At 56.3% G+C, this 25,826-nt stretch overlaps 1 protein-coding gene across 3 annotated transcripts in view; it reads left to right on the top strand.

The window, feature by feature from the left end:
• The window catches only part of Igdcc4 (immunoglobulin superfamily DCC subclass member 4), a 33,109-nt gene that overhangs the window by 4,219 nt on the left and 3,064 nt on the right, over positions 1–25,826 (top strand). The window contains exons 2-19 of one of the 3 annotated variants that reach the window (XM_063243287.1): positions 4,449–4,790; positions 5,248–5,389; positions 12,956–13,092; positions 14,093–14,233; positions 16,580–16,735; positions 17,423–17,836; positions 18,296–18,460; positions 18,890–19,027; positions 19,628–19,804; positions 20,705–20,926; positions 21,016–21,117; positions 22,361–22,544; positions 22,940–23,100; positions 23,266–23,436; positions 23,548–23,685; positions 24,282–24,387; positions 24,876–25,104; positions 25,607–25,768. In XM_063243287.1, coding sequence (XP_063099357.1) covers positions 4,449–4,790; positions 5,248–5,389; positions 12,956–13,092; positions 14,093–14,233; positions 16,580–16,735; positions 17,423–17,836; positions 18,296–18,460; positions 18,890–19,027; positions 19,628–19,804; positions 20,705–20,926; positions 21,016–21,117; positions 22,361–22,544; positions 22,940–23,100; positions 23,266–23,436; positions 23,548–23,685; positions 24,282–24,387; positions 24,876–25,104; positions 25,607–25,768 — 3,287 coding nt within the window. Of the gene's footprint in view, positions 1–4,448; positions 4,791–5,247; positions 5,390–12,955; positions 13,093–14,092; positions 14,234–16,579; positions 16,736–17,422; positions 17,837–18,295; positions 18,461–18,889; positions 19,028–19,627; positions 19,805–20,686; positions 20,927–21,015; positions 21,118–22,360; positions 22,545–22,939; positions 23,101–23,265; positions 23,437–23,547; positions 23,686–24,281; positions 24,388–24,875; positions 25,105–25,606; positions 25,769–25,826 lie in introns of all 3 variants that reach the window. The other 2 variants (XM_063243286.1, XM_063243288.1) reach the window with 2 other exon arrangements.

Raw genomic sequence — 25,826 nt, forward strand, 5'->3', positions numbered from 1 at the left:
GTGCGGTCAGAGAACCAGCTGCTGCAGTTTTGTTTTTTGGGGATCAAACTCATGACCTTGTGCTTGTCAGGCAGGCGCTTATGCCACTGAGCTAAATCCTCAGCCCGGCTGCAGTTGTGGACCGGAACAGATGAGCCCGGGTCACATTGCCCCTGTTGCTGCTGTGACCTCGAGATTGTCGATGTGGGGAGGGGGCTGAGTCCTGCCGGGGGCCCAGGAGACCAGCCCAGCCCCACCAGGCCGCTGTGGGAGGGACTTAGCCTGTGGTCAGGGAGGAGGCACTGACAAGACTCCCTTGGGGAAGAGACGCCGGTGCCCGAGTCCTGGACTGTGAACAGCAAGTCTTGCGTCTGTTGGGCCTGGGCATTGAGGAGTGAAAAGCTCTGAAGTCCGTGGCAAGTTCTTGGCTTGCCCTTGTCGTCCCCTGCCTTGCCTCTGCACCCCCACCACGTGTCCCTTTCCGGGGGCTCAAGGAGGAGGGACCTCACTAGAGGCCCCTGGTGACCCCACACAGGGTGCCAGGCTGCAGGGTTCTAAGTGGTTTTGTGAGATGGAGTCCATCCTTTCCAGGGCTGCAGTCTGTGAGGAAAGTTGATGGCAGGATGGCCTGGGTCCCCAGACACAATCTCTGGGTTCAGACAGGGTCTTGTTGAAAAGATGAAGTGAGGGGTGTCATAGTGTGTCACTATGTCATAGTGCCCCGGGCCCCAGAGAGGCTGCAGATACTTTCAGGGAAGGAGCTCTGGGAGTCGTCACACTGCGGGTGACAGAGAGGACCCATTGCTCACCTTTTGTGTGTGTGTGTGTGTGTGTGTGTGTGTGTGTGTGTGTGTGTGTATGTGTGTGTGTGTGTGTGTAAGAGAGAGAGAGAGAGACAGGGTCAGGCTGGCCTTGAACTCATTATGTACCCCAACTCAAACTCAAGGCAATCCTCCTGCCTCAGCCTCTCCAGTACTGGGATGATGGGTGTGTGCCACGGCTGGCTCCCAGGACATCACTGTTACAGAAAGCTCTGGTGGGGGAGGAGCCACACTGCTGCAAAATCACATGTGGCCATGCTGGGGAGCACACTATGCTGGAGGTTAAAGAAAGAGCAGCACAGGTAGTGAGGCTCAGAGTTAGCTTCTCCTCTGCGAATGGGAGAATGTTGAGGAAGATGATGAGAACCCCAGGGAGTCCTTATTTTCAGGTTGGGGAAACCAAGGTGGAGGGGAAGACAGGAACAGTCCTGTGACAGGTGACTGGTTGTGGGATCCAGGGCTCTGACTCGGGCCTGAGCAGTCTGTCCAGACAAGAGAAAGGACGGGAAAGGTCCCTGCATTTAGGAAATCCAGGACCTGCTTTCAGGTCCTCAGTTTCCCCATCTGCAGAATGGGGCTTTGCAGATACTTCCAACAAAGCGGCCCCTTGCTCCCTGAGGGGACCCCTGGGTTCTCTCTGCATCCCCACCCCTCTGTTCCTGCCTGCACTGCAGGGATCCAGGCTCCTCTGAGGTGGCTTAGTCAGACATCTGCTGATCTATGAATATTCAGGAAGGGCTCCGCTCTCCCGCCAGCCCCGGCCCCTCTGGCCGCTGTCCTGCCTGCCACAGCCCGGGTTGCTGACAGACCCAGCAGCTGCTTGGGCCCCAACTGTTCGCAGTGTTTGTTCAGCACAGCAGGGGATTTTCCAAGCCCCGAATGGACTGCTGGGGGGCGGGGAGGCCGCCCTAGGGCCCACGGATTCTAGATTCTGCTCATGTGGGTTTTTTCTCCCTGCAACCCAATTGCTGTGCTGGAGCGGACCAGGCATTTGGGAGCTGCTGGGCTGAGAGCCGCTTGCTCTGGAGCCCTGTTGGAGTCAAGGGACCCAGGGCCTGCAGATGGGGGGCTGTGTGCCAGAGGAGCAGTCAGCATCTGCACCCCTTTACAGTACATAGAGAACACACTGGCTCAGTCCCCGGCCGCATCCAGGAGGCTCTGAGCTGGCGCCCTGGCTTCTCCATCCGTCCTGTTGGATCCTCACAAACTCACGAGTACTGGCTTCATTTTCCACCTGTGGAAACTGAGTCCTGAGGCCCAGTGACTCCTCAGACAGCTGATGGGGCAGCAGCCAGACTGGACCTTGGCCCTCTGCCCCAAGGTCAAATGGGCCTCTTGCCATTTAGGGTGTGGCCTGCAGCAGTGTGAGCCCAGGTTTGGTTTCCCCGGTCAAGAGTGGAAACTCCTGTGTGACCCTGCCTCATCCCTTCTGCACCCACCAGTCCCCCCAAGGCCAGGCCCGCCCCTGAGATGTCCAGTCCTGTCTGCCTGTTCTCTGAGCTGGGTGTCAGAGCCCTGGCTTCTGTCCTGGTTGCCCCGTCTTAGCCAGCTGGGGCTTCTCTCCTCTGTGCCTTGTTCTTCGTTAGAGGATGTAGAAAGGGAGCCCGGGACAGACAGGGCTCGAAGTTTATGCATGTGCACATGCACGTGCATGTGCAGGTGTTGGCACACGTGGCAGAGACAGAGGTGCATGTGTCTAGCATTGTGTCTGCTCAGGAGCACAATGACAGAATGTCAGATGTTTGAGTAAACTGAGGAAGAGCCTGACCCAAGACCACACAGCTAGTCTGTGACAGCCGACTCCCGATTCCCTGGCATCACACTTTGTCCCCTGCGTGGCACGTGGGGCTGCCCTGGCCCCTGGCACGCTTTGCTCTCAGATGTGCAGAACTGAAGCAGGAGTTGGGCCTGAGGGCGGGCAGGGACCTCGGGCTACTAAGCAGGGCTCAGGGAGGCAGTGGGCCAAGCTTCCAGAAGCCCCCGGGGAAAACCAGCCACGAAGGCCCTGCTTACCCATTGGCTGAGATAATAAACGTTGCCTGTGTGGTTTTACCTCGGCCGTGAATGCCAGTCCTTTCCTCCGCAGCTCCCTTCCTCGCCCCTTGGTGGCCAGGCGCTGTTGGGGTCCTCAGGGTCTTCTGCAGCACGGGGGAAAAGAAGAAGCCACTGGGTCGGGAGGCCCAGGTCCCCACGCCACCTCCTGTGTGACCCGATGAACAGTAGCTGTAGGAAGGAAATGAGGCTTTTCCAGCCACTAACACAGAAGGGGCTGGACCCAGCTGTGGGAGCCTCCTGTGGGCTGCTCCAAACTCTTAGACTCAGAGGCATGAGCCGGGCATGGTGGCTCATGGTTGCTATCCTAGCGCTTGGGAGGCTGAGTCGGGGGGATCGCCACAGTGCAAGGCCAGCCTGGGCTCCATAGTGAGTTCAAAGCCAGCCTGAACTACATCATGATGCCCTGTTTCAAACACCAAAGAGCAAGAAAGTAAGAGTGAGCTCCCGAGACAGCGATTAAGTACACGTGTGTACTTTGCAACCTGTAACACATTTTATTTTATTTTTAGTTCTTGCAACATGGGGGATGGAACCCAGGGTGTCATGCATGCTAGGCAAGTGCTATACCTCTGGGCCACATTCCCGTCCCTCGAAATGTGTTTTAAATGTTCCCTGGCTACAGCTCTTTTCTAGCTTCTGGCATATTTTGCATATTGTTGTTTGGGTAATGAGGGTGATGGTGATCCCTTAGGCTCCAGGAAGAGAAGGGCATTGTGGAGCCTCCATCCTCACCAGGCAGGGCCCCCCCTCTTATCACCGTTCATCTCATTCGATACTTAACCACAGCCCTGTTTGGAAGAAATTAACTTTTTAAAATCAAGATAGAAGTCACGTGACATAAAATGCACCACGCACAGTCTACAAAGCAGTGTTTTAGTGGATTGACAAGGTAAAGTGGCCCCTAAGGTCAGAACACATCCCCCTAAAGAGAAACATTGATCCTGCCCAGTGTAGTGGCTCACACCTGTAATCCCAACTTTAGAGGCTGAGGCAGGAGGCTCTCCATGAGTTCGAGGCCAGCCTAGGCTATGCAGTAAACTCTGGCTGGCCTGAACTACACGGTGAGACCTTGCCTCAAACGAACAATGAAACCAAAAATAAAACAAAAACTAAAAGAAACCTCAATCTCTCCCCATTCTCTGCCCACACCCCTGGTAACTATTGGTCTGTTTCTGTATTCATGGATTCTCCTGCTCTGGACATTGCATGGTAGTGAGGTCACACAGTGCATCGTGGCATTTCGGGACTGGCATCTGTCCCTCTGCATAAAGTTTTCCAGGTTCAGCCGCACTGTGGCAGGCGCCATTTCCTTTTGCTGGCTGATTAATCCTCTTTCCATCTGGTTGAGCACTTTGAGGGGGTTTGTCCTTGGAAATGATGCTGCCCCACACTGGGTCTTTTTGTGGGTGAGGATGTCGAGTGGAGGGAGACAGAGCAGAGGTCCTCAGTGGCCCCGCCGCCGTGCAGTGGGCAGCGGAGAGCCAGCCCAAGCATGGGTCTCTCCATGGGACCACTCTCTGGGGCTGGCTCCAGCCCTGGGTGGTAGCTTAGGAGCCAAGTCTGTGACTGATGACCGCATCCTCTCCCGGGCAGGGGTGCTGCCGTTACCCCAGGACACAACTGTGGAGCTGGGCTGTGCTGGGGGCCCACTGCGTGTGACCCTGGGCCTGCAGCAGGCCACCGTGTTGAACTGTGGTCTGGGCGCTGCTGCCTTGGGGCCCCCCAGCCAGGTGACCTGGAGCAAGGACGGGGATGTCCTGCTGGAGCACGACCACCTGCGGCTGCTGCCCAATGGCTCCCTATGGCTGTCACCTCCCGAGGACAGTGATGAGGTGGCCCCTGTGGCCACGGGAACCATTGAAGGCAACTATTCCTGCCTGGCCCATGGCCCCCTCGGAGCAGTGGCCAGTCAGACCGCGATGGTCAGTCTCGCTGGTAAGTGCCGCCCCCCTCTAGGGGGCACTGAGGGTGGGGTCTGCAGTTAGCTGCTTGTCTTTGAGCCCGCACCCCTCCCCCTGCCTCCGTCCTACTCTGGGATCCTTGGATGGTCCCCCTGTGGCTCAGTAACCTTTGCCATGCTTCTGTACCATCTGCCCTTTCCTTTCCTCTGCTTTGAGTTCAGAGTCTGGAGTTTAGTCACCTCGAGGAAGCCCAGAGCGGCTGCAGGAGGTCAGGGCCCTGGAGGAGCAGCCCCGTACAGCTGGCCCTTGTGGGCTCTCGGGAGCCCGGGCCACATGGACTGTGCAGCATCTCACCCCAGGGCGCATCTCGGTGGCACTGGGTGGGGGACCCTGGAGCCCAGGCTCCTGTCCTTCATGTTTCTGTTGCTGTGTGTCACTGTGCTCGCTGGGGGCCCCATGCGCCTGCTGTGTCTGCCTGTCCCTGCCCCCAGCCCTTTCAGACTTCCCTCTGCACCCGGAGCCTCAGACGGTGGAGGAGAACGGGACTGCTCGCTTCCAGTGCCACACTGAAGGGCTGCCGGCTCCCGTCATTACCTGGGAGAAGGACCAGGTGATGCTGCCTGAGGATCCTCGGTGAGTGCCCTGTGGGCTGGGTCCCCACAGGCAGGGCCGAGAGGGCTCCAGGACGGGCGTGGAACTGGGGGTTCTCAGCCTGCAGGTGGCTTCTTTCACCTAACCTAACCTGAGAGCCGACTGCCTCGTGGCCCCCAGTTCAGTTCTGGTCCCTGAGAGCACAGCTGCCCCCATGCTGCAGTGGTGGTGGAGTTCTGGGCGCACGTTCAGTTCAGTCCAACCCCTTGCTTTCTGGAGCAGATTGAGCACCAGGAGGGCTGAGGTCCATCCTGGCCACCCAGTGAGTGCCCAGCAGGATGTTGGTTGTTCACAGGGAACCCTGAGGCTACTAGGGGAGTCCCACCCATACCCACTTTTAGTGCTGCCTGCCTATAAGGGCAGAGATTGGTGGAGGAAGCGGCTGCCAGACCCAGGAGCGGGTTCCCCTTGTGGCTGCCTGGGCAGGTCTAGATGGGTGCGTGGTCACTGGCTGGCTCCATCTCCTGCTCTTGTGTGGGGAGTGGGGCTCCTTGGCTGGGAAACCCTGTCTTTCACTGCCCTCCCTGGGACTCGCCTCTCCACTGTCTAGCTGTCCTGCCTCCTCCGACTCTTGCCCAGATGTAGGTAGGCGTGAGGGGAAGAGGAGAGACTCCTGGGTAGAGAAACCACTGGACTCTGTGAAGGCAGAGATTACAGAGAGCACTGAGAGGTCAAGATGTAGGGGCTGGGGATTTAGCTCAGTGGCATAAGCGCCTGCCTTGCAAGCAGGCAGTCGTGAGTTCGATCCCTGGTACCGGTAAAAAACGAAAACGAAAAAGAGAGGTCAAGATGTGTGAGATCTGGGGACCGAGTCTCTCCTTCCTTGATGCAGCTTTTCTTCTGGCCTGGTCTTAGTCTTACCTGTCATGGAATCGGGGAGGAGTCAACTAGATCATGGTTTCCCAAAGCATGGCCCTTGTGGGACACTGGTCCCTTAGGGTGCTTTATTGTCCTTGGATAGAACAGGAAACGGCTTACGCATCTCCCTGTTGGAGTCCACATGACCCAAGAGGTGCTGTACTGAATCATCTGATTTACTCCTTTATTTTATTTTATTTTATTTTATTTTTTTGTCTTTTTCCTTTTTATCGGTACCGGGGACCAAACTCATGACTGCCTGCTTTCAAGGCAGGCGCTTATGCCGCTGAGCTAAACCCCCAGCCCCTGATTTACTCCTTTAACCGAGCGCAGCCCGGGCCACCATGCAGGGACCCTACCCTGACCCTAACCCACACTGCACCCTACAAGCTCTGTGCATTTCTGAGCTGGGACCCCTGCCCGCCGTGGATGGGAGACCCCAGAATTCAGAGCAGGTGGGCCAGGGGACACTTGGGAACCAGGGTGGCAGGTGCCACAGGCCCCTTCGTTTTCCTCCCCTTCTTGCCTTTTACCTTTTTACTCACTTCGTTATTCTGGGCATTTTCTTTCTTTCTTTTTTTCCCCCCATACCAGGGATTGAACCCAGGACCTTCACACTGAGCTGCATCTTCACCTTTTCCTAACGTTTCATTTTGAGATAGGGTCTTGCTAAATCACCAAGTTGCCCAGGCTAGGTTTGAACCTGTGATCCTGCTTCAGCCTCCCAGTGTGCTGGGATCAAAGGCTCACGTCTCCACACCGGCTCCTGCCGCCTCCGTCCTGTCTCTCTCTCAGTTCAGGGAATCTGAACTCAGGGCCTCACCCATGCACGGGACCCATTCACTGAGCACTGCGCCGGCCAGGCACTGGTCACCCCTTTTGCATGTGTACTCTCATCTAATCCTTCTTGTCTTTCTTCAAGGTAGGAATTTCTCATTTTTCTAGATTTAATTTATTCTCATAGAAGATGCATTTTAGGGGCTGGGGATTTAACTCAGTGGCATAAGCGCCTACCTTGCAAGCACGTGGTCATGAGTTCGATCCCCGGTACCAATAAAAAAAAAAAGAGAGAGAGAAGATGCATTTTAAAAATTCATATAAACGAAAGAGAAAAGAAACTATCCATTGTCTTTTTTCTTTTTAAGGTTTTTTTTTTTTGTTTGTTTGTTTTTTGGAGAAAGGGTCTTGCCATGTAACCCAAGCTGGGCTTTACCTCAGGATGATCCTCCTGCCCAACTCCCTGGATGCCAGGGTTACAAGTATGCAACACCATGCCTACCTAGCTCACTACTGATTAGTTTTATCACCATTGTTACTTTTCTTTATTTTTATTTTTGGTACTGGGAATAGAACCCAGGGATGCTCTACCACTGAAATACATCCCCAGCCCTTTTGATTTTGAAACAGGCCCTCACTAAATTGCCTAGACTGGGCTCAAACTTTTGATCCTCCCATTTCAGCCTCCCAGCATGCTGGGATTACAGATGTGCCCCACCAGATCCTGTTATTGTTTTAAAATATTTACATTATATTGTACACACTGGGTGTTTTTCATTCAATTAATGACAATAAGATAGTCTTCTTGAAGCAAAAACTTTTCTCACTTAACAGTAATGATCAGGCTTCCAAATCTGAGCATGCAGGTTCGAGATATTATTTCTGGATTGTCAAGTACAAGGACTGAGGCTCAGAGGCAGAGTGACTTTCCTGGGTCACCCAGCTGCTCCTCGGGGTTGAATTCCTGGCTCTGTGTGTGGGTGGATGAGACACAGAGCCCTATGGAGCTTCAGGGTCTGAGGAAGACTGAAGATCTTCGGTCCAGCTGGGGCCCAGAGCAGAGCATCCCAGGGGCGGGGAGGCCCAGACCTCAGCTCCTGGCACTCGGTTCAGGCCCCAGCCCACAAAGCCTCGGTCCTCACCGTGAGGCCAGAGCTACAGGAGCTGGGCTTCACCAGTGTTGGCCCCCAAGTCCTCTGAAAAGTGACCTTCATCTGTAAAGAAGCCAGGCCCAATGGTGTGGGGAGTAAAGAGGTGTCTGCAGCAGGGCCCAGGGACACCCCAGCTGTGTATTTTCACGCCAGCTGGTATCACGTGCATAAAAATGTGCTGTTCATACCCTGGGTCGTCATGCAGTTAACCAGCCCTGTCTGGTAGGGCAGATGTGCATGTGCTGGGATACGACGGTAAAGCCTAGACCCCTAGGCACCTCCCTGGTATTTACACTAATTTTTAATAATAGGGGATAATCCAAGGGATGATTTCTCTTTTATGGAAACCTGTAATCAGTGAAAGCAGTGTTTCCCAGTGCTGGCGGCTCACAGGCACCTCTGTGATTCCGCCTGTGCTTGTCGAGTTTATGCAGGCATCTAGTGTTTTTCTTTATGTCTACTTGCTGTCTTGTAACTTAACACACATTTAAAGAACACTGTCACCGGGACTGCAGTTCAGCGGTAGAGCACGGCGCTTAGACCCTGGGTTCCGTTCACTCCCCCCAAGTGACTGCTGTAAAGTAAAAAACCAGCAAAGTTTGCCGGACGTAGAAGACAGCCAGAAAAACAAACACATTCTACTGGAACAGAAAAAGTGCCTGAGCCAGGCATGGTGGCACACACCTGGGATCCCAGCACTCAGGAGGCTGAGGCAGGGGGATCCTTACAAATTTGAGACCAGTCTAGGCAAAAAGTGAGCTCAAGTCCAGCCTGAGCTGCATAGTGAGACCCTGTCTCAAAAATAAAAACAAAAACAAAACAAAATAAAATACCCACAAAAACGTGCCTGTGCCCCTTTGAAGTCATTTTTTTTTAATCAGCACTTACCCACTCTATGTCTTTCCTGCAGGACCAGTGATTGAACCCAGTATCTTCATCCTGGGCCACATCCCCATCCCTTTATTAGTTTTGGAGACAGGATCTTGCTAAGTTGTCAGGCTGGATTTGCAGTCTTCCTGCCTCAGCCTCTTGAGTGCTAGGATTACAGGAGTAGACCACCACACCTGGCTCTGTTTTTCTTTGTGGTGTTTTTGTTTGTTTTTCTGTGTACTAGGGATCGAACTCACGACCTCACGCTTGCCTCGCAGGTGCTTACACCGCTGAGCTAAATCCCAGGCCGTGTTCTTGTTTTTGAGACAGGGTCTCCCTGTGTAGCTCAGGCTGGCCTTGAACTCATAATGATCCTCTTGCCCCAGCCTCCCAAGTGCTGGGAAGACAAGCATGCCCCGCCATGCCTGGCTCTTCTGTGTTCTTTAGTCTCGGTGCCCAAATGACTTTTTGGGGTAAGGGCAGCAGACTTAGATTTAGGAATGGAAGAAGAATGATCACTTCCACGGCTTGGTGTGGTTGCACAGGCCTATGATCCCAGCACCTAGGAGGCTGAGGCAGGAGGAGCAGAAGTTCAAGTCCAGCCTGGGCGATTTAGTGTGACGCTATCTGAAGAAAGAAAGTAGGTAGGGGCTGGGGATTTAGCTCAGCGGCATAAGCACCTGCCTTGCAAGCAGGTAGTCGTGAGTTCGATCCCTGGTACCGATAAAAATGAAAAAGACAAAAAAAAAGTAAAAAAAAAGAAAGTAGCTGGGGTGGGGCTGGTGGTATAACTCAGTGTGAAAGCCCTGAGTTCAGTCCCTAGTACTGCCAATAATAATTATTATTTTTTAATTTTATTATTATTTCTTTTTTTTTTGCGGTACTGGGGATTGAACTCATGACCTCATACTTGCCAGGCAGGCACTTATGCCACTGAGCTATATCCCCAGTGCCTTGTTTTTTGTTTTTGAGACAGGATCTTACTATGTAGTTCAGGTTGGCCTTGAACTCCTTAGGTAGCCCAGCGTGGCTTTGAACTCACAGTGATCCTCCTGCTTCAGCCTTCTCCAATGCTGGGATTACAGGTGTGGGCCTTACTAGGTCTGGCTTTTTTTTTTTTTTTTGTCTTTTTCGTTTTTATCAGTACCAGGGCTTGAACTCATGACTGCCTGCTTGCAAGGCAGGCGCTCATGCCGCTGAGCTAAATCCCCAGCCCCTTAGGTCTGGCATTTGAATTTATTTATTTTTTGGTATGGGGAATCGAACTCAGGACCTTGCACTTGCCAGGAAAGCCCTGAGCTGCTGAGCCATAACTCCCAGCCTGAATTCATTTTAAAATGATAAAATATAAAACTTTATAGAACAGGGGAAAATTCAGCGGTTGACTAAACAGCGTTATTCCCATTTTGTGTGTTTCTCTGCAGTGTGTGTGTGGCTTCACCACTGCACGGGTGGTTGGAGCCCGGGCTCCCAGGTGCTATTCCTGGTCTCATGTGGGCTCGCAACTCGTGAAGGAGCCAGGGCTGCGAAGTAGACCGGACAGGGATCATGGAATCCATTTCTCAGATGGGGAAACTGTGGCCCAGAATGGTACTGTCGCTGGTCAAATCCTATGTAATGACCAGTTCCCTGCCCCTGCCTCTGCTGCTTTGGTGCTGGGGCCTGGAGTTAGGAGACAGCAGTTACACTTTCAGATGGAAGCCACTTCCAGGTTTCCAAACTAATCTAATTCACTATTTAAAAAAAAAAATCAAAAAACCTCAACAAGTAAGAGTTTCTGGTCATCTCCTCTCAGAGAAAACTCCACGAACTGTGTGTGCTTTGCCAAACTTTTCTGCACAAATCGTAAGGTATCATTTGTCTATTTTCCAAAAATAGAATTCCTTCCTAAACAAGGTTTGATGACCTTTCTCCTCCACTAACCAGTGTTTGTTTGACATCTTTTTTGTATTTTCACAAAACAGAAAAGGTTTTGTGTGGGGCTTGTTTTTGTTTTTAATATAGTTTTGCTATGTAGTTTAGGCTGGGCTTGAACTCACTGTGGAGTCCAGGGTCGCCTTGAATTTGTGGAGACCCTCCTGCCTCAGCCTCCTGAGTGCTGGGATTACTACACGCAGCAAGAAAAGAAAAAAGGTTCTAGATGGGTGCTAACAGTGCTTCCACCTCACCTCTGTTACTTGCCAAAGGAAGTATTACCTTTGGGACCTGGGGCAGGATTTCCCTGGAAAGATCAAGAAGCTTTGGAGTTAGGGAGTGGAGGTGCAGCCAGCTAGAGGAGAAAGGTCCATAGGGAGGGGAAGAGAAAAGGTGAGGGGAGGGGAGGGGAGGGGAGGGGAGGGGAGGGGAGGGGAGGAAGTCTCTCCGAGTCAGGGCAGGTCTGGAGGCAGCAGGGGCTCATTTCCTTGGGGTCCTGCTTGCCCTTTGCCATCACTGTTTTTGTCCTTGTCACTGCCGTGGGTCCTGTGGAGGCTTCCCCTTGGCCCTGCTCTCCCCTAGGCCGCTGCCAGAGGGATGGGAGAGGGGTGTCGTCAGAGGTGGCTTAGCCTGTGGGCCGGAGAAGGAGGGTACAGGTTTGTGCTTTTCCCCAAGTCCCGGGGCCAAGCAGATTTCCAGGCTGGTGCCCAGGATCTCTCCCTACCCTGCATCCCAGGTGTTGCCCAGTTTCTTCTGCCCAGCCTGACCTGCACCCTGGGGCCAGGGTGACTCTGCAGGGGTCCCCGTTGGAGGATTCAGGGGGCCCCGCCCTGCAGCCCCTCTGCTGCCCACCACCCCTTCCCCCAGAAACCGAACTCTCCAGCCTGGGGGTGCAGACTGTGACCACTGGGGACCGTCCCTACACCTGAGGCTGTTGAGATAGCCGGTGGGATGGATGCGGCACTGGGCACCAGAAGATCTGGGTTCAAATTTTACCTGCAACAGCTCGGTCACCCTGGGAAAACACCCTCCCCTGAACCTCCATGTTGCCCCCTGTAAAAAAGCAGTTGTGCGCCCCTCAGTCTGGTGGGCTCATTTTGAGGGTCAGAGGAGACAATGTGAATAAGAGAATTTATCAGATTAGGGAGGCTATAACCTGAGCTAGTGTCGGTGGCGAACACCAGTAATGCCTGCACTCTGGGAGGCTGAAGCAGGAGGATTGTGAGTTCGAAGCCATCCTAGGCCATTTATTTATGTTTGTTTTGTTTTGCTTTGCTTTTGGTACCAGGGATCAAACTCACGACCTCATGCTTGCCAAGCAAGCACTTGTGCCTAGGATTCCCAGCCCAAATCCTAGGCAGTTTAGCCAGATTCTGTCTCAAAATTAAAAATTTAAAACAGACTGGAGATGTAGTTCAGTGTAGACCTTGGATTCAATCCCCAGTGCCACCAAAAGAAAAAAAGAGAAGAAATCAGGTTGTATGAGAGATATATGGCTATACTGTCCCTCCGGTCCCCCTCCCAAGCAGCTAGCATTGCAGGGACCCTGGTGCACCCTCCTGTGTAGATGTGATCCTGCCTCTCTGTGCTGCTGTTGTCCAGGGAGCTCAGCCTCTGCCAGCAGGTGAGGAGCTGTCTCCTTTCCAGCCCCACCATGTCCCCAACCTAGTCCCATGTAGCCCTCCCTGCCCGCAGATGGACTCCCTGCTCCAGTCTCCGGGCTGGAGTGGATGTCATTGGTCAAACATTACCGTGCATATTCACGTGACCATCTGTAAGCTAGAGTCCCAGAGGTGGCACTGCTGGGTCAAAAAGGCCCATGTGGCTTGAATGTCGAGCTGTTACCGCCTTGACCTGGAAAGTAGATGTGGGTAAAGCAAGGCAGGAGTCCGGGCTCCCTGGGGCACCCCTGTGACCCCAGTGTTAAATGCGTGACTTCCTGAGCGCCCCCCACAACTGCCTTCTTCCTGTGCCCTAGGCTCATCATCCTTCCCAACGGCGTCCTCCAGATCCTGGACATTCAGGACAGTGACGCAGGCTCCTACCGCTGTGTGGCTGTCAACTCAGCCCATCAGCGCTTCAGCCACGAGGCCCCGCTCACTGTGGCCCGCAGAGGTAGGGGGGCTGCAGGGTGAGGGACGCGGAGGTTTCAGGACAGCTGCCTGTGAGCTGAGAGGTGTCAGGAGGGGTGCAGGCCCTGCCTTCAGGTGGGTGCCAGGCAATTGGTCCCACTGGATGGGGAAGCAGTGGTCCCCAGAGAGAACAGTGCCACCCAGCCAAGCGGGGAGGGTCCTGGGGCAGGCACCAGACCCTGACTTCTTCCTGTGGAGTCGATGGGCGGGACTGGAGGTGAGCCACCTCCTCAAAGCCCTTCCTCTGTCCCTAGCTTTCTGGCCCTATGAGCCCCAAGACCTTGAGGCTCCAGGCCTTTACCCTGCTGGGCTCTCTGCAGGTGCTGCTCTCCTTTCCGCCCCTCTTTGTGACAGGAGTAGGAAGGGCAGAGGCTTTGAGGTCACAGTGACCTGGTTTGAATCCCCATCCGAATGACCCTGGACCCGTTATCAGATGTCCTAGAGTGGTCAGGGGGCCACTTAGAGGACAGTGGGCAGTGCCGGGTACTTTGTGGGTGCTGTGCAGACTACAGAGCTCATGTCAAGCCCCCAAGGCAGCCCCCCCATCTGTCACATTGCTCCTCACCCCATGCCCGAGGTCTCTGCCTCCACCTGCTGGACAAGCCAAATGTTCCTGATCTCTGCCCGTGGCCACTCCCACTGAGAACTGGGTTGGGGGTCAGGGCTGGAGTGCTGCTGTGCTCACGCCCACCCTGCCTCTCCCCATGGGAACCCAAGGTGCTCTGAGATTTGCCTGAGGTCACACCGCTGCAGTGCTGGAACTAGAAACTCTGAGCCCTGAGCCGAAGTCTTGGTAGGGAAGGCCGGGAAGGCTGAGGGAGGGCAGAGCTGTCCAGCCTGGTCCCTGGAGCCGCGGTGGAGGTGGGCTCTCCTGGTTGCAGGAGAAACAGCTCCGAGCTGGTGCCTACTTCCCTCATCTCTGCCCAGGGTGTCCCTGCTGCAAACAGGGCTCCAAAGATGTTCACTGCCTGTCTTCTTGCCAGGGTCCCTGGCGGCCACCAGGGGGCAGGATGTGCTCATCGTGGCAGCGCCAGAGAACACCACGGTGGTGTCCGGACAAAGCGTGGTGATGGAGTGTGTGGCCTCAGCTGACCCCACCCCTATCGTGTCCTGGGCCCGGCAGGGTGAGTGGAGAGGGCAGGGCAGGAGCAGGGGAGAGATTGGGTGGCATCTCTCATGTCCCCACGTCACCAAACTTGCAGTGTGGTGGGGACTAGTGTGGCCTGGGATCTTATTCCTGTCCCTCTGATGGTTCCACAGGTGAGTGACAGCCGGAAGGTGCCCCTTAGCCAGCCGTGGGTCTGGGGGGCCACGAAGCTGCCACTTGGTCCACCCAGTGTGCTTTGGCCTTGTGTGTCTGGCACGGCACTTGGCACAGGGAACAAACAAGATGAGAGGCAGGGCTCACAGTGACCAGGGAGATAAACACCACGCCCAGGAAGAGAGAGGTGGCGGCCACGTGTGAAGTCCCCGCGAGACTGAGTTCCTGGAGGTGCTGCAGGATAAGGAGGGCTCTGGGCCTGACCGCACCCTGCATGGGGTCTGACCTGGTCTCCTGCCAGAGCCACCCAGAGCCCTCTGGGGACAGTAGGGCTCAGGACTGTCATTCCCAGTGCTCAGATGAGGAATCCAGGGTTCACAGAGCCATCGCCCAAGCTCCAGTGCCCCTTCTTCCCACTGCCCCACTCCCCACAGTCCTGCAGAGGGAAAGCAGTGACTTGTCCCGAGTTGACGGCACATGTGTTAAATCCAGCTGTCTTTCTGCTCCTTCCCTGAGTCACCCCACTACCTTACACTGCCACCTTTTTAATGTTTATATCTCAGGCACTGGGCAGGGTATGGAAGCCTGGATGTGGTGGCGCATGCCAGTAATCCCAGCACACTGGGAGGCTGAGGCAGGAGGAACCCAAGTTTAAGCCCAGCCTGGGCAAGGTGGCAACTTAGCAAGAACTTGCCTCAAAATTAAAAAACAAATAAATTAAAAATTAAAACAATAAACAATAAAAAGGATCTGGGATGAAGCTTAGTACCACAAGGCTCTGGATTGAGCCTGCAGTACTGAATAAAAAAGTATATACTAAGTACTTTAAAAATAAAAAAATGGAATAACGGCTCACCACTGAGCAGATGGAATACAACAGTACTGGTATCTTGCAGCGGGTGAACTACACTCCCCCACTGGACTGCAATCCTTCCCCAGTTAGGAGGACCCCAGGGCGAGTGAGACCCTGGTACTATTACTGGGGTAGTTTGTGACGTCACCAGAGTCCTGGTATCAACATCTCACCAATCTCTGCCATGTATCAGGGTTACCCAGAGAGCATCTTTTTTTTTTTAATCGGTACCAGGGATCAAACTCACGACCGCCTGCTTGCAAGGCAGGTACTTATGCTGCTGAGCTAGATCCCCAGCCCCCAGAGAGCTTTTTAAACTGCAGCCACCCAGAGCGCTCCCCAATCCCGCAAGGTCGGAAAGAGGCGCCCAGAGCTACTAAGAAATCCAGACCCTGCGGCCTGCGCTAGGCCTCCACTGCCTGCTGGGGGCGCTGCGCTTGATCCTGAGAGGCCCCTGCACGGGGAGGCCGCTGACCCCGTCGCTGCAGCCCCTCGCCTCCAGCAAGTCTGCTCAGCACTGCTGCATTTCCCTCCCGGAGCCTGCTGCTGGTCTAGGAATTAACTTCACCGAGTCCGGGAAGAGGCGTGGGCTTTTCATGTTTTGTTTTGTTTTGTTTGCTGACTGCAAATGCAGTACAGATTCACTGTTTTAGAAAACTAGGGAAAAAAATAAGAAGCAGAAAAATATGCCACGACTCAGAGATAAAAATGGTCCGCATATGCATGTATTTTCTTCCAGGACTTTTTTCTATGCATATGTGCGCTTCCTTCTGAAATGAAAAAAGCCTGCCGTGTTGACAGTTCCAGCCTTTATGATATTCAGCAGGCTAGGATAAGCATTCCCCAACTTCCACATGTCTCCTAAAATAATTTTAATGACTATATACTGGTCCGTCGTTTACATACAGCTATAGCCAGGCATGGTGGCCCAACCTGACCTCTCAGCACTTGGAAGGCTGAGGCAGGAGGATCACAAGTTCAAGGCCAGGCTGGGCAATTAAGCAAGGGCCTGTCTTAAAAGGAAACAGATCAAAGTCTGCACATACTCCGCTCTTGGGTCTGTTCAGACTTGGCCATGGTTGCCTTCCTCACAGGAAGGCAAGGGGCTAGGACCCCAGGGGAAACCGAGTTGAATGGTGGTGGCTGATTGCCAAGGCGTGTTCTGTGGTGTTGCAAACCTGAGCTCTACCCGGACTAAGTCTCTGTCCCTCGCGGCCGCCCTTCCTGCCAGGAACAGTGCCTACTCAATGCCGAGGCAGGAGGGCTCCGGGAGGGTCTCTGGGCAGACAAGAGGGGGCGCAGAGGTTGGGGCGCAGTGGCCGCGCCCTGCCCCAGCGCGCCCCTGTCCTGCCGCAGACGGGAAGCCGATCGCCACGGACGTCATCGTCCTGGGCCGCACCAACCTGCTCATCGCCAGCGCGCAGCCCCGCCACTCGGGCGTCTATGTGTGCCGCGCCAACAAGCCCCGCACGCGCGACTTCGCCACGGCCGCCGCCGAGCTCCGCGTGCTGGGTGAGGCTCGCGGGGGAGCGCGCAGGGGACGGGGTGGAGCACCGGGAAAGACAGGAGCACCAGGGCGGCGAGCGGTGGGGGGTGTGGGAGTGACCAGGGCCTAGATTGGGTGACTGAGGTATGGGAAGGGTGAGTGCTAGGTAACGGGAGGGGAGGGATTGTCAGAGAGAACACGATGGGCTAAACACAAATCTCTAATCCCAGCACTGTGGGAGGTTGAGGCAGGAAGATCCAAAATTGAAGCCCCGCCTGGGCAATTTAGGGAGACCCTGTCTATTTGAAAGTTTTATTATTATATTTTATTTTATTTTTTGTCTTTTTAAGACAAGGTTTCAGGCTGGCCTTGAGCTCATTTTGTAGTCTAGGCTATTCTTGAACTTGCAACGATCCTCCTGCCTCAGCCTCTCTGGGGCTAGTTATTGTTTGTAAAGGATTGGGGCCGTAGCTCAGGGTGAATGTCTGTCTGCAGTTCAGTTCCCAATATATATGGGGCCAGGCTTACTCAGGCCTGAGCCGCGCAGTGGAAAGACTCTAGGTGTGGAAGCCGCTGGAGGACAGGGAGAAGCCAGTGGCCAGGACAGTGGAGGAGGCCGAGTCAGGGGGGTCTAGATGATGGAGCGGGCTGTGGGGACAGGTAGAGCCCTGGTGACCGAGCCCGTGGTCAGTGTTGCCTTCTCCGCATCGTAGAGGCCCCCACCATCGTGCAGGCGCCGGAGGCACTGTCGCGGACCCGAGCGAGCACCGCGCGCTTCGTGTGCCGTGCGTCTGGGGAGCCACGACCCACGCTGCGCTGGCTGCACGACGGGGCGCCGCTGCGGCCCCACGGTCGCATCAAGGTGCAGGGTGGCGGCGGCAGCTTGGTCATCACGCAGATCGGCCTGCAGGATGCCGGCTACTACCAGTGCGTGGCGGAGAACAGCGCCGGGACTGCATGCGCCGCGGCGGCCCTGGCTGTCGTGGTGCGTGAGGGGCTGCCCAGTGCCCCCACGCGGGTCACCGCCACGCCACTGAGCAGCTCAGCCGTGCTGGTGGCCTGGGAGCGGCCCGAGCTGCACAGCGAACAGATCATCGGCTTCTCTCTGCACTACCAGAAGGCCCGGGGTAGGGGGACCCGTGGGACCTCCGCATAGGGTGGCGAGGGTGGGAGTGCAGGTCGGGTGCCTGCTGGGTATCTTTGGGGTAGGATGGGTTGGGTGGGAGTCCGTGGGACAGATCTCTCTTCTTGATAAGCGATTCTGGGCACCTGGGAAAGTGCTTGCGGACTGTATCCCCTGCCTATCCCCTCTTGGAGGCATCTGCCACCCCGGGTCACTAACTTCCAGGGGTCACTTCCATCAGACACCAGCAGCTACTTCCTAACCCATGCAGGGACTGCTAACAGGTGAACCAGCAGCCCTGGGACTGTGCCCTCTGAGGCTCCAAACAGCTGGGAAGTTTTAGATGCAAACAGATCCATTTCAGAGACTGGGACAGTAGAGAGGATCGCTAGCCAGGCCCCGGCTGGCCAGTGCCTGGGATGGCTCTGTGACAGTCTCCTTGTCCCCCGTGTCACTATCCCAGGTGTGGACAACGTGGAATACCAGTTCGCAGTGAACAATGACACCACAGAGCTCCAGGTACAGGACCTGGAGCCCAACACGGACTATGAGTTCTACGTGGTGGCCTACTCGCAGCTGGGGGCCAGCCGCACGTCCACCCCGGCCCTGGTGCACACGCCCGACGATGGTAGGCTGGGGAGCAGGCCAGCCTGGGCCCAGTGAACCCCCTGGGGACAGTAGCTCCCTTTCCCTTTACTGCAGTCACCTGGCTCATGTCAGCTTTTGAGCCCTATACGGGAGGGGCGGGGATTCTCTCCCTAGCTTACAGTTGGAGAAACTGGGGCCCATGGCCAGTGGTACAGGTGGGAGTCGAGCCCAGGTCTTGGGATTCTCTGTCACACAGTCCTTCCACCTCACCCCCATGTGCCCTCCAGCAGAGGAGCAGCCCATGGCTGTGCTGTGCCCCACAGCGCTCTCTAGCTTCCAGGTGGAAAGGGCAACTCTCTTGTCCTGCAGCCTGGGGCTCCCCTAAGAGGCTCCCTTTCCTCCCCCAGAATCTGGGCCCGGGCCTCCCACATCGGTGGAGCCCTGCTCACGCCCTGTTCTTCTGTCTCAGTCCCCAATGCAGCACCCCAGCTCGCCCTGTCCAGCCCCAACCCCTCGGACATCAGGGTGGCGTGGCTGCCCCTGCCCCCCAGCCTGAGCAATGGGCAGGTGGTGAAATACAAGATAGAGTACGGTTTGGGAAGGGAAGGTAAGTGGGGAGGGGGGCAGAGATAGGGTGGCAGGTCTGCAGGATGAAGAGGGAATATGGAAGGGCCCAGGAGTCCCACCCCCTCTGCTGCTGCAGCCTGAAGTCTATCGAAATCCTGCCTCAGTTTCCAGACCTGTGGAATGAGGCAGGTTGCCTGGGTCAACCTTGGGGCCCAGAAAGCAGAAGAGAGATGGGGCAAGGGTGTTAGTGGGATCGGGAAACGGGCCCAGGGAGGGCAAGTCACATCTGTAGGTGATGTGGGGACAGCAGCGAACAGGACAGCTAGGAGGAGCAGAGGGCGGGGGAGGAGAGAGGCAAGCAGGCAGGAAACAGGCCTGGGTGGTCGGCCAGGCCTGGATGCTGGGTGGCCCTTGGTGGCCACCCCTGTGCCTGCACCTTGGTGTGTGACGGTGTGCAGGTGAGGAGGAGCCTGGTGAGGTTTCCCCCTGGCCGAGTGGCGCTGCAAGGTCCGGAGCCAGCCCCCCCCCCCCCGGGGAGGAGCCAGGATCTGGAGTGGAAGCATCTACGTGGGGAGTGCAGGGGTGCAGGGGTCACGTCCTGAGGCAGCGACAACCAGCGCTGCCTTTTCTGTCCCCACAGATCAGGTTTTTGCCACCGAGGTTCCAGGGAACAAGACTCAGCTGACACTGCATTCGCTGCAGCCGAACAGGGCCTACAGGGTGCGGATCTCCGCGGGCACCAGGGCCGGCTACGGGGCCCCCTCCCCGTGGATGCAGCACAGGACGCCCGGGACGCACAACCAGAGCCATGGTACAGGTCAGAGGGCTCGGTGGGTGTGGCTGCGTGGAGTGCGCATGCCCTTGGAACCTGGGCCTCTGCACCCCCTCTGTGCCCCAGTCCGTGGGCAAGGGAGCCTGGGTGCAGGCTGAAGGGCTGGACAAGGGCTCAGGTGTCTCTTCTGTCCACCCTAGGACCTTGGCCAAGCCATTTGCAACTCTGAGCCTTACTGACTGCCCCAGGGTGGCACAGGAATTAATGAAGTGTTGTAAATAGGGTGGTTAGTACATTGTAAGAACTCATTAGCTGGGCATAGTGGTGCACACCTGTAATCCCAGCATTTGGGAAGCTGAGGCAAGGAAGATCGCTGCAAATTTAAGGTTGGCCTGGACTGCGAAGTGGGACCCTGTCTCAAACAAAGCAAAGCAAAACAAAACAAGCAGAACTTCAATGCAGACAAAACCCAGGACGCGTAGTAACTGTGTGGCACTGAGCCAGTTACTTAAATTCTGAGTCTCGGTTTTCCGGTCTGTAAAAGGATTTTGTATGAGAATACACATAAATACGTTGAGCGCCTCACACAGCGAGGAAGCTCCCTGCTTTTGGCCTTCAGCTGGGGTTTCCCAGTCCGATGACTCCAGCCCTGCTCCCTGGCCTCTGCAGCCCCTTTCCAGCATGCGCCCCTCTGGGAGGCTTCCTAAAGTCTGCTCTGTGCCCTGCCGGTCGAGGCCCCTCCTGCCCCTGTGCACATGCGCAGGAGACACACTTCTGGTCCCAGCATCTGCGTGCCCAGCGTGAGCGCAGGGACCCCCAGCAGTGCCTGAGAAAGGCCCTGGCAAAGCTCCTACTGACTGTGTCACCCTGCCTGTCCCCTCCCACCTCCTCCCCTCGGCCCCTCCTCCTCCCTCTCCTCTGGCCCAGTCCCTTTTGCCCCGGCAGAGCTGAAGGTGCGTGCTCGGATGGAGTCTCTGATCGTGTCGTGGCAGCCACCCCCCGACCCAGCCCAGATCTCCGGGTACAAACTGTACTGGAGGGAGGTGGGGGCCGAGGAGGAGGCTGAGGGCGAGCTGCGCCCCTCGGAGGTCCGGGGAGACCAGGCTTGGGACGTGGGGCCCGTCCGACTCAAGAAGAAAGTGAAGCAGTACGAGTTAACCCAGCTAGGTGAGGACCGGGGCGCAGGAGCAGGGACAGAATGTGCTCCGGGAGGTCCCAGTCGCCAGCACCAGCGAGTGACTTCCTGACCTCCCCAGTTCCCGGTCGGCTGTACGAGGTGAAGCTTCTCGCGTTCAACAAACACGAGGACGGCTACGCGGCGGTGTGGAAGGGCAAGACCGAGAAGGCACCCACGCCAGGTAAGGTGCTGGGGACCCGGCGGCGAGGCCCGGGGAGTGGCTGCCTCAGTTTACCCATGCTCCCAGGTAAAGGCCTCTTGCAGCCAGACTAGGAGAAACCGTGTGGTTTGAGGACTTTTAGGTCTGCTGCTTTATTTTTATCATCTGGGAGCACAGCTGTTTTGGAAGGTTTGGGCCGAGAACCCTGTGGTTGAGCAGTGATTCCTTACCCCCGAGTCTGACCTTAAAAAATTTTCAAAACACAGCTGCCTCTGTCAGCCTCGCCTTTAACTCCGGACAGGGAGGGCGCCCCCGTGTGGTGAACATCGATCACCTAGGTGACACCACCTCGCCCCGACTTCCCCGGCCAGAGTTTTCAATCACGTGGTTTAGCAGGCAAAGCTCCACTGGAAGCCAAGAAACTTGGGTTCTAATTTCAGTTTGTCCATTTATTCAGCACGTATTTTACTGAGTATCTACGCCGTGTCAGCTCTGTTCGGGGAATTTAGTGATGAAACAACACAAATAAGGTACCTGCCCCCCTGGCGTTTGTTTCCCAAATAAACGCGTATCAAATAATATATATTGAAGGCCAGATTTTCCCGTCTGCTTTACAGTGTCAAATGCAGAATATAAGCCTCATAACAACCCCATGAGCTAGGTACGGTCATCAATCAGATCCACTTCCGGAACAAGGAAGGGAGGCACAGAGAGCTTAAGGAACTTGTCCAGGGTCACACAGTGATAAGTGGCAGAGCTGGAATTTGAGCCCAGACGGCCTGGCTCCAGTGTGTGCTCTTAATTTCCACGAGGTGCCCTCTCTTTCTCTCTCTCTCACACACACACAAACACACACACACACATTCCTATATATGAGTGGTCTGCGTCTGCTGTGTGTGCTACCTTCACAAAAATCACTCCAAGTTCTGGAAGTTTCCTTTTCATTATGTGTGAGGTGGAAATAATGCCACAAGACTCAGGGCCACACTGCATGAGGTGTTGACCGACTGCAAGCCCAGCACTCTAGGAGGCAGAGGCAGAAGAATCACAAGTTCCAGCCCCACCTGGGCAACTAAGTGATTAATCCTGCCTCAAAATTAAAAAATTAAGAAGGGGCTGGAGGTGCAGCTTATGCAACATTGCCTAGTACCAACAACAAAACAAGTGGCCCAACCAAGGGAGGGCCCAAGGAGGAGGCTTGTGAATGTAGACAGCTGCATGGACTTAGGGATGGATGACCTCTCCTACCCGCTGTTCTTCGAAGATTTACCTGTCCAGCGGGGGCCACCCCTGCCTCCCGCCCACGTCCACGCGGAATCCAACAGCTCCACATCTATCTGGCTGCGGTGGAAGAAGCCGGACTTCACCACAGTAAAGATCGTCAACTATACCGTGCGCTTCAGCCCCTGGGGGCTCAGGAACGCCTCCCTGGTCACCTATTACACCAGGTGGGAGGGGGCTGAGGCTGTGACGGGGAGGGATGGGCTTACTTGAACATGGGGGCGCGCTAAGGGGCTGCAGGTGAGAAAGAGCCGCCGGATTCCACTGTCAGCGACACAGCTTGATCCCAGCCTCAGGAGCCTGACCTGTCGCTGGTCCCCATCTGAGAGCCCCGGGCCCTGGCCCTGTCCTCAGACCCGCCCGTAGAGGGCAGCAGCCGGGTCCCTGCTAGGATGACTCAGAGCACGGCGTGGAAGGCCGCGGAGATGCGCGGAGGTTGCCGAGGGGGCCATGCGGGGAGACAGAAGCAGCTCGGGTTCTTGGGGAGGCCCCTGGAGGAGAGCGCGGCTGGCTCATCGGAGAGGGGCTCGGGTCTGAGGTTCCTGGCCATTTCCTGCCGCAGCTCGGGAGAAGACGTCCTCATCGGCGGCCTGAAACCGTTCACCAAGTACGAGTTCGCGGTGCAGTCCCACGGCGTGGACATGGACGGGCCCTTTGGCTCGGTGGTGGAGCGCTCCACGCTGCCGGATCGTGAGTGCCGTCGCCACGCGGCCTCTCCTGGGCGTGAGCTGAGCTGAGCCCGCGGGAGTTTTTGGGAGGGAGGACGGGAGCAAAGCTCTGCGCGCCACATTGCTGCCGCCAGCACCCGGTCTACTGTGCTGCAGGAGGAAGAGGGGAGACCGCGCCCCCTCCCTTAAGCTGTCCTCCTCTAACCCTCTCTGCACTTAGGGCCCTCGACGCCACCATCGGACCTGCGTCTGAGCCCCCTGACGCCGTCCACCGTGCGGCTGCACTGGTGTCCCCCAACGGAGCCCAACGGCGAAATCGTGGAGTACCTGATCCTGTACAGCAACAACCACACGCAGCCGGAACACCAGTGGACGCTGCTCACTACAGAAGGTGAGGCTCCGCCCCCGGATCGCCCCGCCCCCGGATCGCCCCGCCCCGGATCGCCCCGCCCCCGGATCGCCCGGGCCCCACTAGCCCTGCTGACGTTGCCCCGCCCCTCAGGGAACATCTTCAGTGCAGAGGTGCACGGCCTGGAGAGCCACACGCGGTACTTCTTCAAGATGGGGGCTCGCACGGAGGTGGGGCCCGGGCCCTTTTCCCGCCTGCAGGATGTGATCACGTTGCAGGAGAAGCTGTCAGGTATAAGGGCAGCAGGGAGCAGGCTGCCAGGGACCCTCCATCTCTGGGCACTACTGCTCCTTGTTTCATCGTTTTGGACAGTTGCCCTGATTGGCAGGGATGGGGCAGATCTGCAAGGAAGTGGGATGGATCTGGGGTGGTTTGGTCAGGGCCACGGGTGAGGTTTAGAGTCCAGTTTCTTTGGCAGGATTGGTGTGATCAGGAGACAAGCTTTGTAGAGAGGAGATGAATAGCAGGACTGGCTGTGTCACTTGTGTGGCTCAGTCCAAAATGAAAATGCAAGACAGGTGTGGTAATGAACACATCTTTAATCCTGGCCACTTAAGAGGCTGAGACAGGAGGATCAGGAGTCGAGTTCAAGGCCAACCTAGGTAATTTAATGAGACACTGTCACAAAACAAAATATAAAAGCTGGGGATGTAACCCTCTGGGTTCAATGCTTACTACCAAAAAAAAAAAAAAAAAAAAAAAAAAGTGACCCTCCAAGGGGTAAAGCTGAGGCTGGTGGCTTCTGCAGAGGCCACACAAGTTACTTTCATCCATGAGCCCATGGCCTTCTCCAGTCCTTGATCTGCACTGACCTCTCTCCCCACCAGACTCCTTGGATGTGCACTCAGTCACAGGCATCATTGTGGGCGTGTGCCTGGGCCTCCTCTGCCTGCTGGCCTGCATGTGCGCTGGCCTGCGCCGTAGCCCTCACAGGTGAGCCCTCAGCTGCTCTTCCTGCAGGCAGGTGGATTTGCAGGAGAGGCTGTGGCCTGGGACTGGACGAGCCCTTCTCTTGCCTCTGCAGCCCCAGGAGCCCTGTTAAAGTCAGGACTCTGGGGCTGGGGGCTTAGCTCAGTGGTGGGGCTCTTGCCTAGCACACGTGTGAGGCCTGGGTTTGATACCTGCATGGCAGCAAAGGACTCTGAGATGAAGGGACGGGAGTGATGGTCTCCTGAGGACAGGGATGGGTTGGGGGGGGGCGCCCATATTGTCATCTGTAGCTGTTGGTCTCTTGGAAAGAGAGGCCCCGGATCTCTGTAGCACTGGAGCCTGGGGAAGGACCCCATCTGCCAGTCTGGCTACTTTGACAGTGGTCGCAGGTTCTGGGATAGGCCGGAAGTTGCCCAGAGACCCAGCTGGACTGGAACTTATCCCAGCCCCACTCGTCGCTCTGACCCCTGCACCCATCTCCTGCCTTCCAGGGAGGCCCTCCCTGGCCTGTCCGCCTCGGCCACAGCTGGGAATCCAGCGCTGTACTCCAGAGCCCGACTTGGCCCCTCTAGTCTCCCTGCGGCCCACGAACTGGAGTCTCTCGTGCACCCCCATCCCCAAGACTGGTCCCCACCGCCTTCAGACCTAGAGGACAAGGCCGAAGTGCACAGCTTTATGGGTGGCAGCGTTTCAGATGGCCGGGGGCCGTCCAACAGAAAGGTGAGAGGGGCAGGTGTGGGCTGCAAGCCCTGGGTAGATCCGTCCCACGCCTCGGCGCATTCCCAGATCGACCACCAGGGGGCTCCAGAGCACAACGTCAACGTCTGACCCGCCACGCCTCCCTCCCTGCAGAAGAGCTCAGCTCGGCTGTCACTGGCTGCCTGCAGCTGACTCACACTGGCCAGATCACCCAAATTCCCGCTCACCCCAGGGCTGAGGAGACCCTTAGGTCCCAGCCTTTCCCAGTGGGGGGTGAAGAGGCTGGCGCCTTGGCTGTGGCTAAATAGGGCTGGGACGGGAGGGCTCCGTGGAGGCAGGTCGCATCTGCCCAGCTGACCAGTCATCCCTCACCTTGCCCTCTCCCTCTGCGGAGTGAGGAGGAGCCCACACTGCACAGAGCATCTACTGTCAGGCTCGGCTCGTGTACAACACCCCACCTCAGTTTCCCCTATAGAGGCAACCACAGCCCCTTGCCTCAGTGTCCCTTTTTTCTCCTGTGCAGATATCCTGGGGTCATCCGGGGGTACCAAGCTGGGCAGGGTCCTGGGCAAGCTGCGAGCTGCCCCAGGCTGGCCCCAAGCCCACTCTGACCCGAGCCCTTCTGCCCCCTGCCGGCACCGGGCAGACGCTGCTACTGCAGGCCCTCGTGTATGACGCCATCAAGGTCAGCGCGCTGTGGAGATGCGGGGGGGTGCAGTGAGCTGTCTGGACCCTTGGGGCGG

This window comes from Cavia porcellus, unplaced genomic scaffold (assembly GCF_034190915.1).
Source record: "Cavia porcellus strain 051 isolate PalLab524CR breed Dunkin Hartley unplaced genomic scaffold, mCavPor4.1 scaffold_37, whole genome shotgun sequence".
Taxonomy (NCBI): Eukaryota; Metazoa; Chordata; class Mammalia; order Rodentia; family Caviidae; genus Cavia; species Cavia porcellus.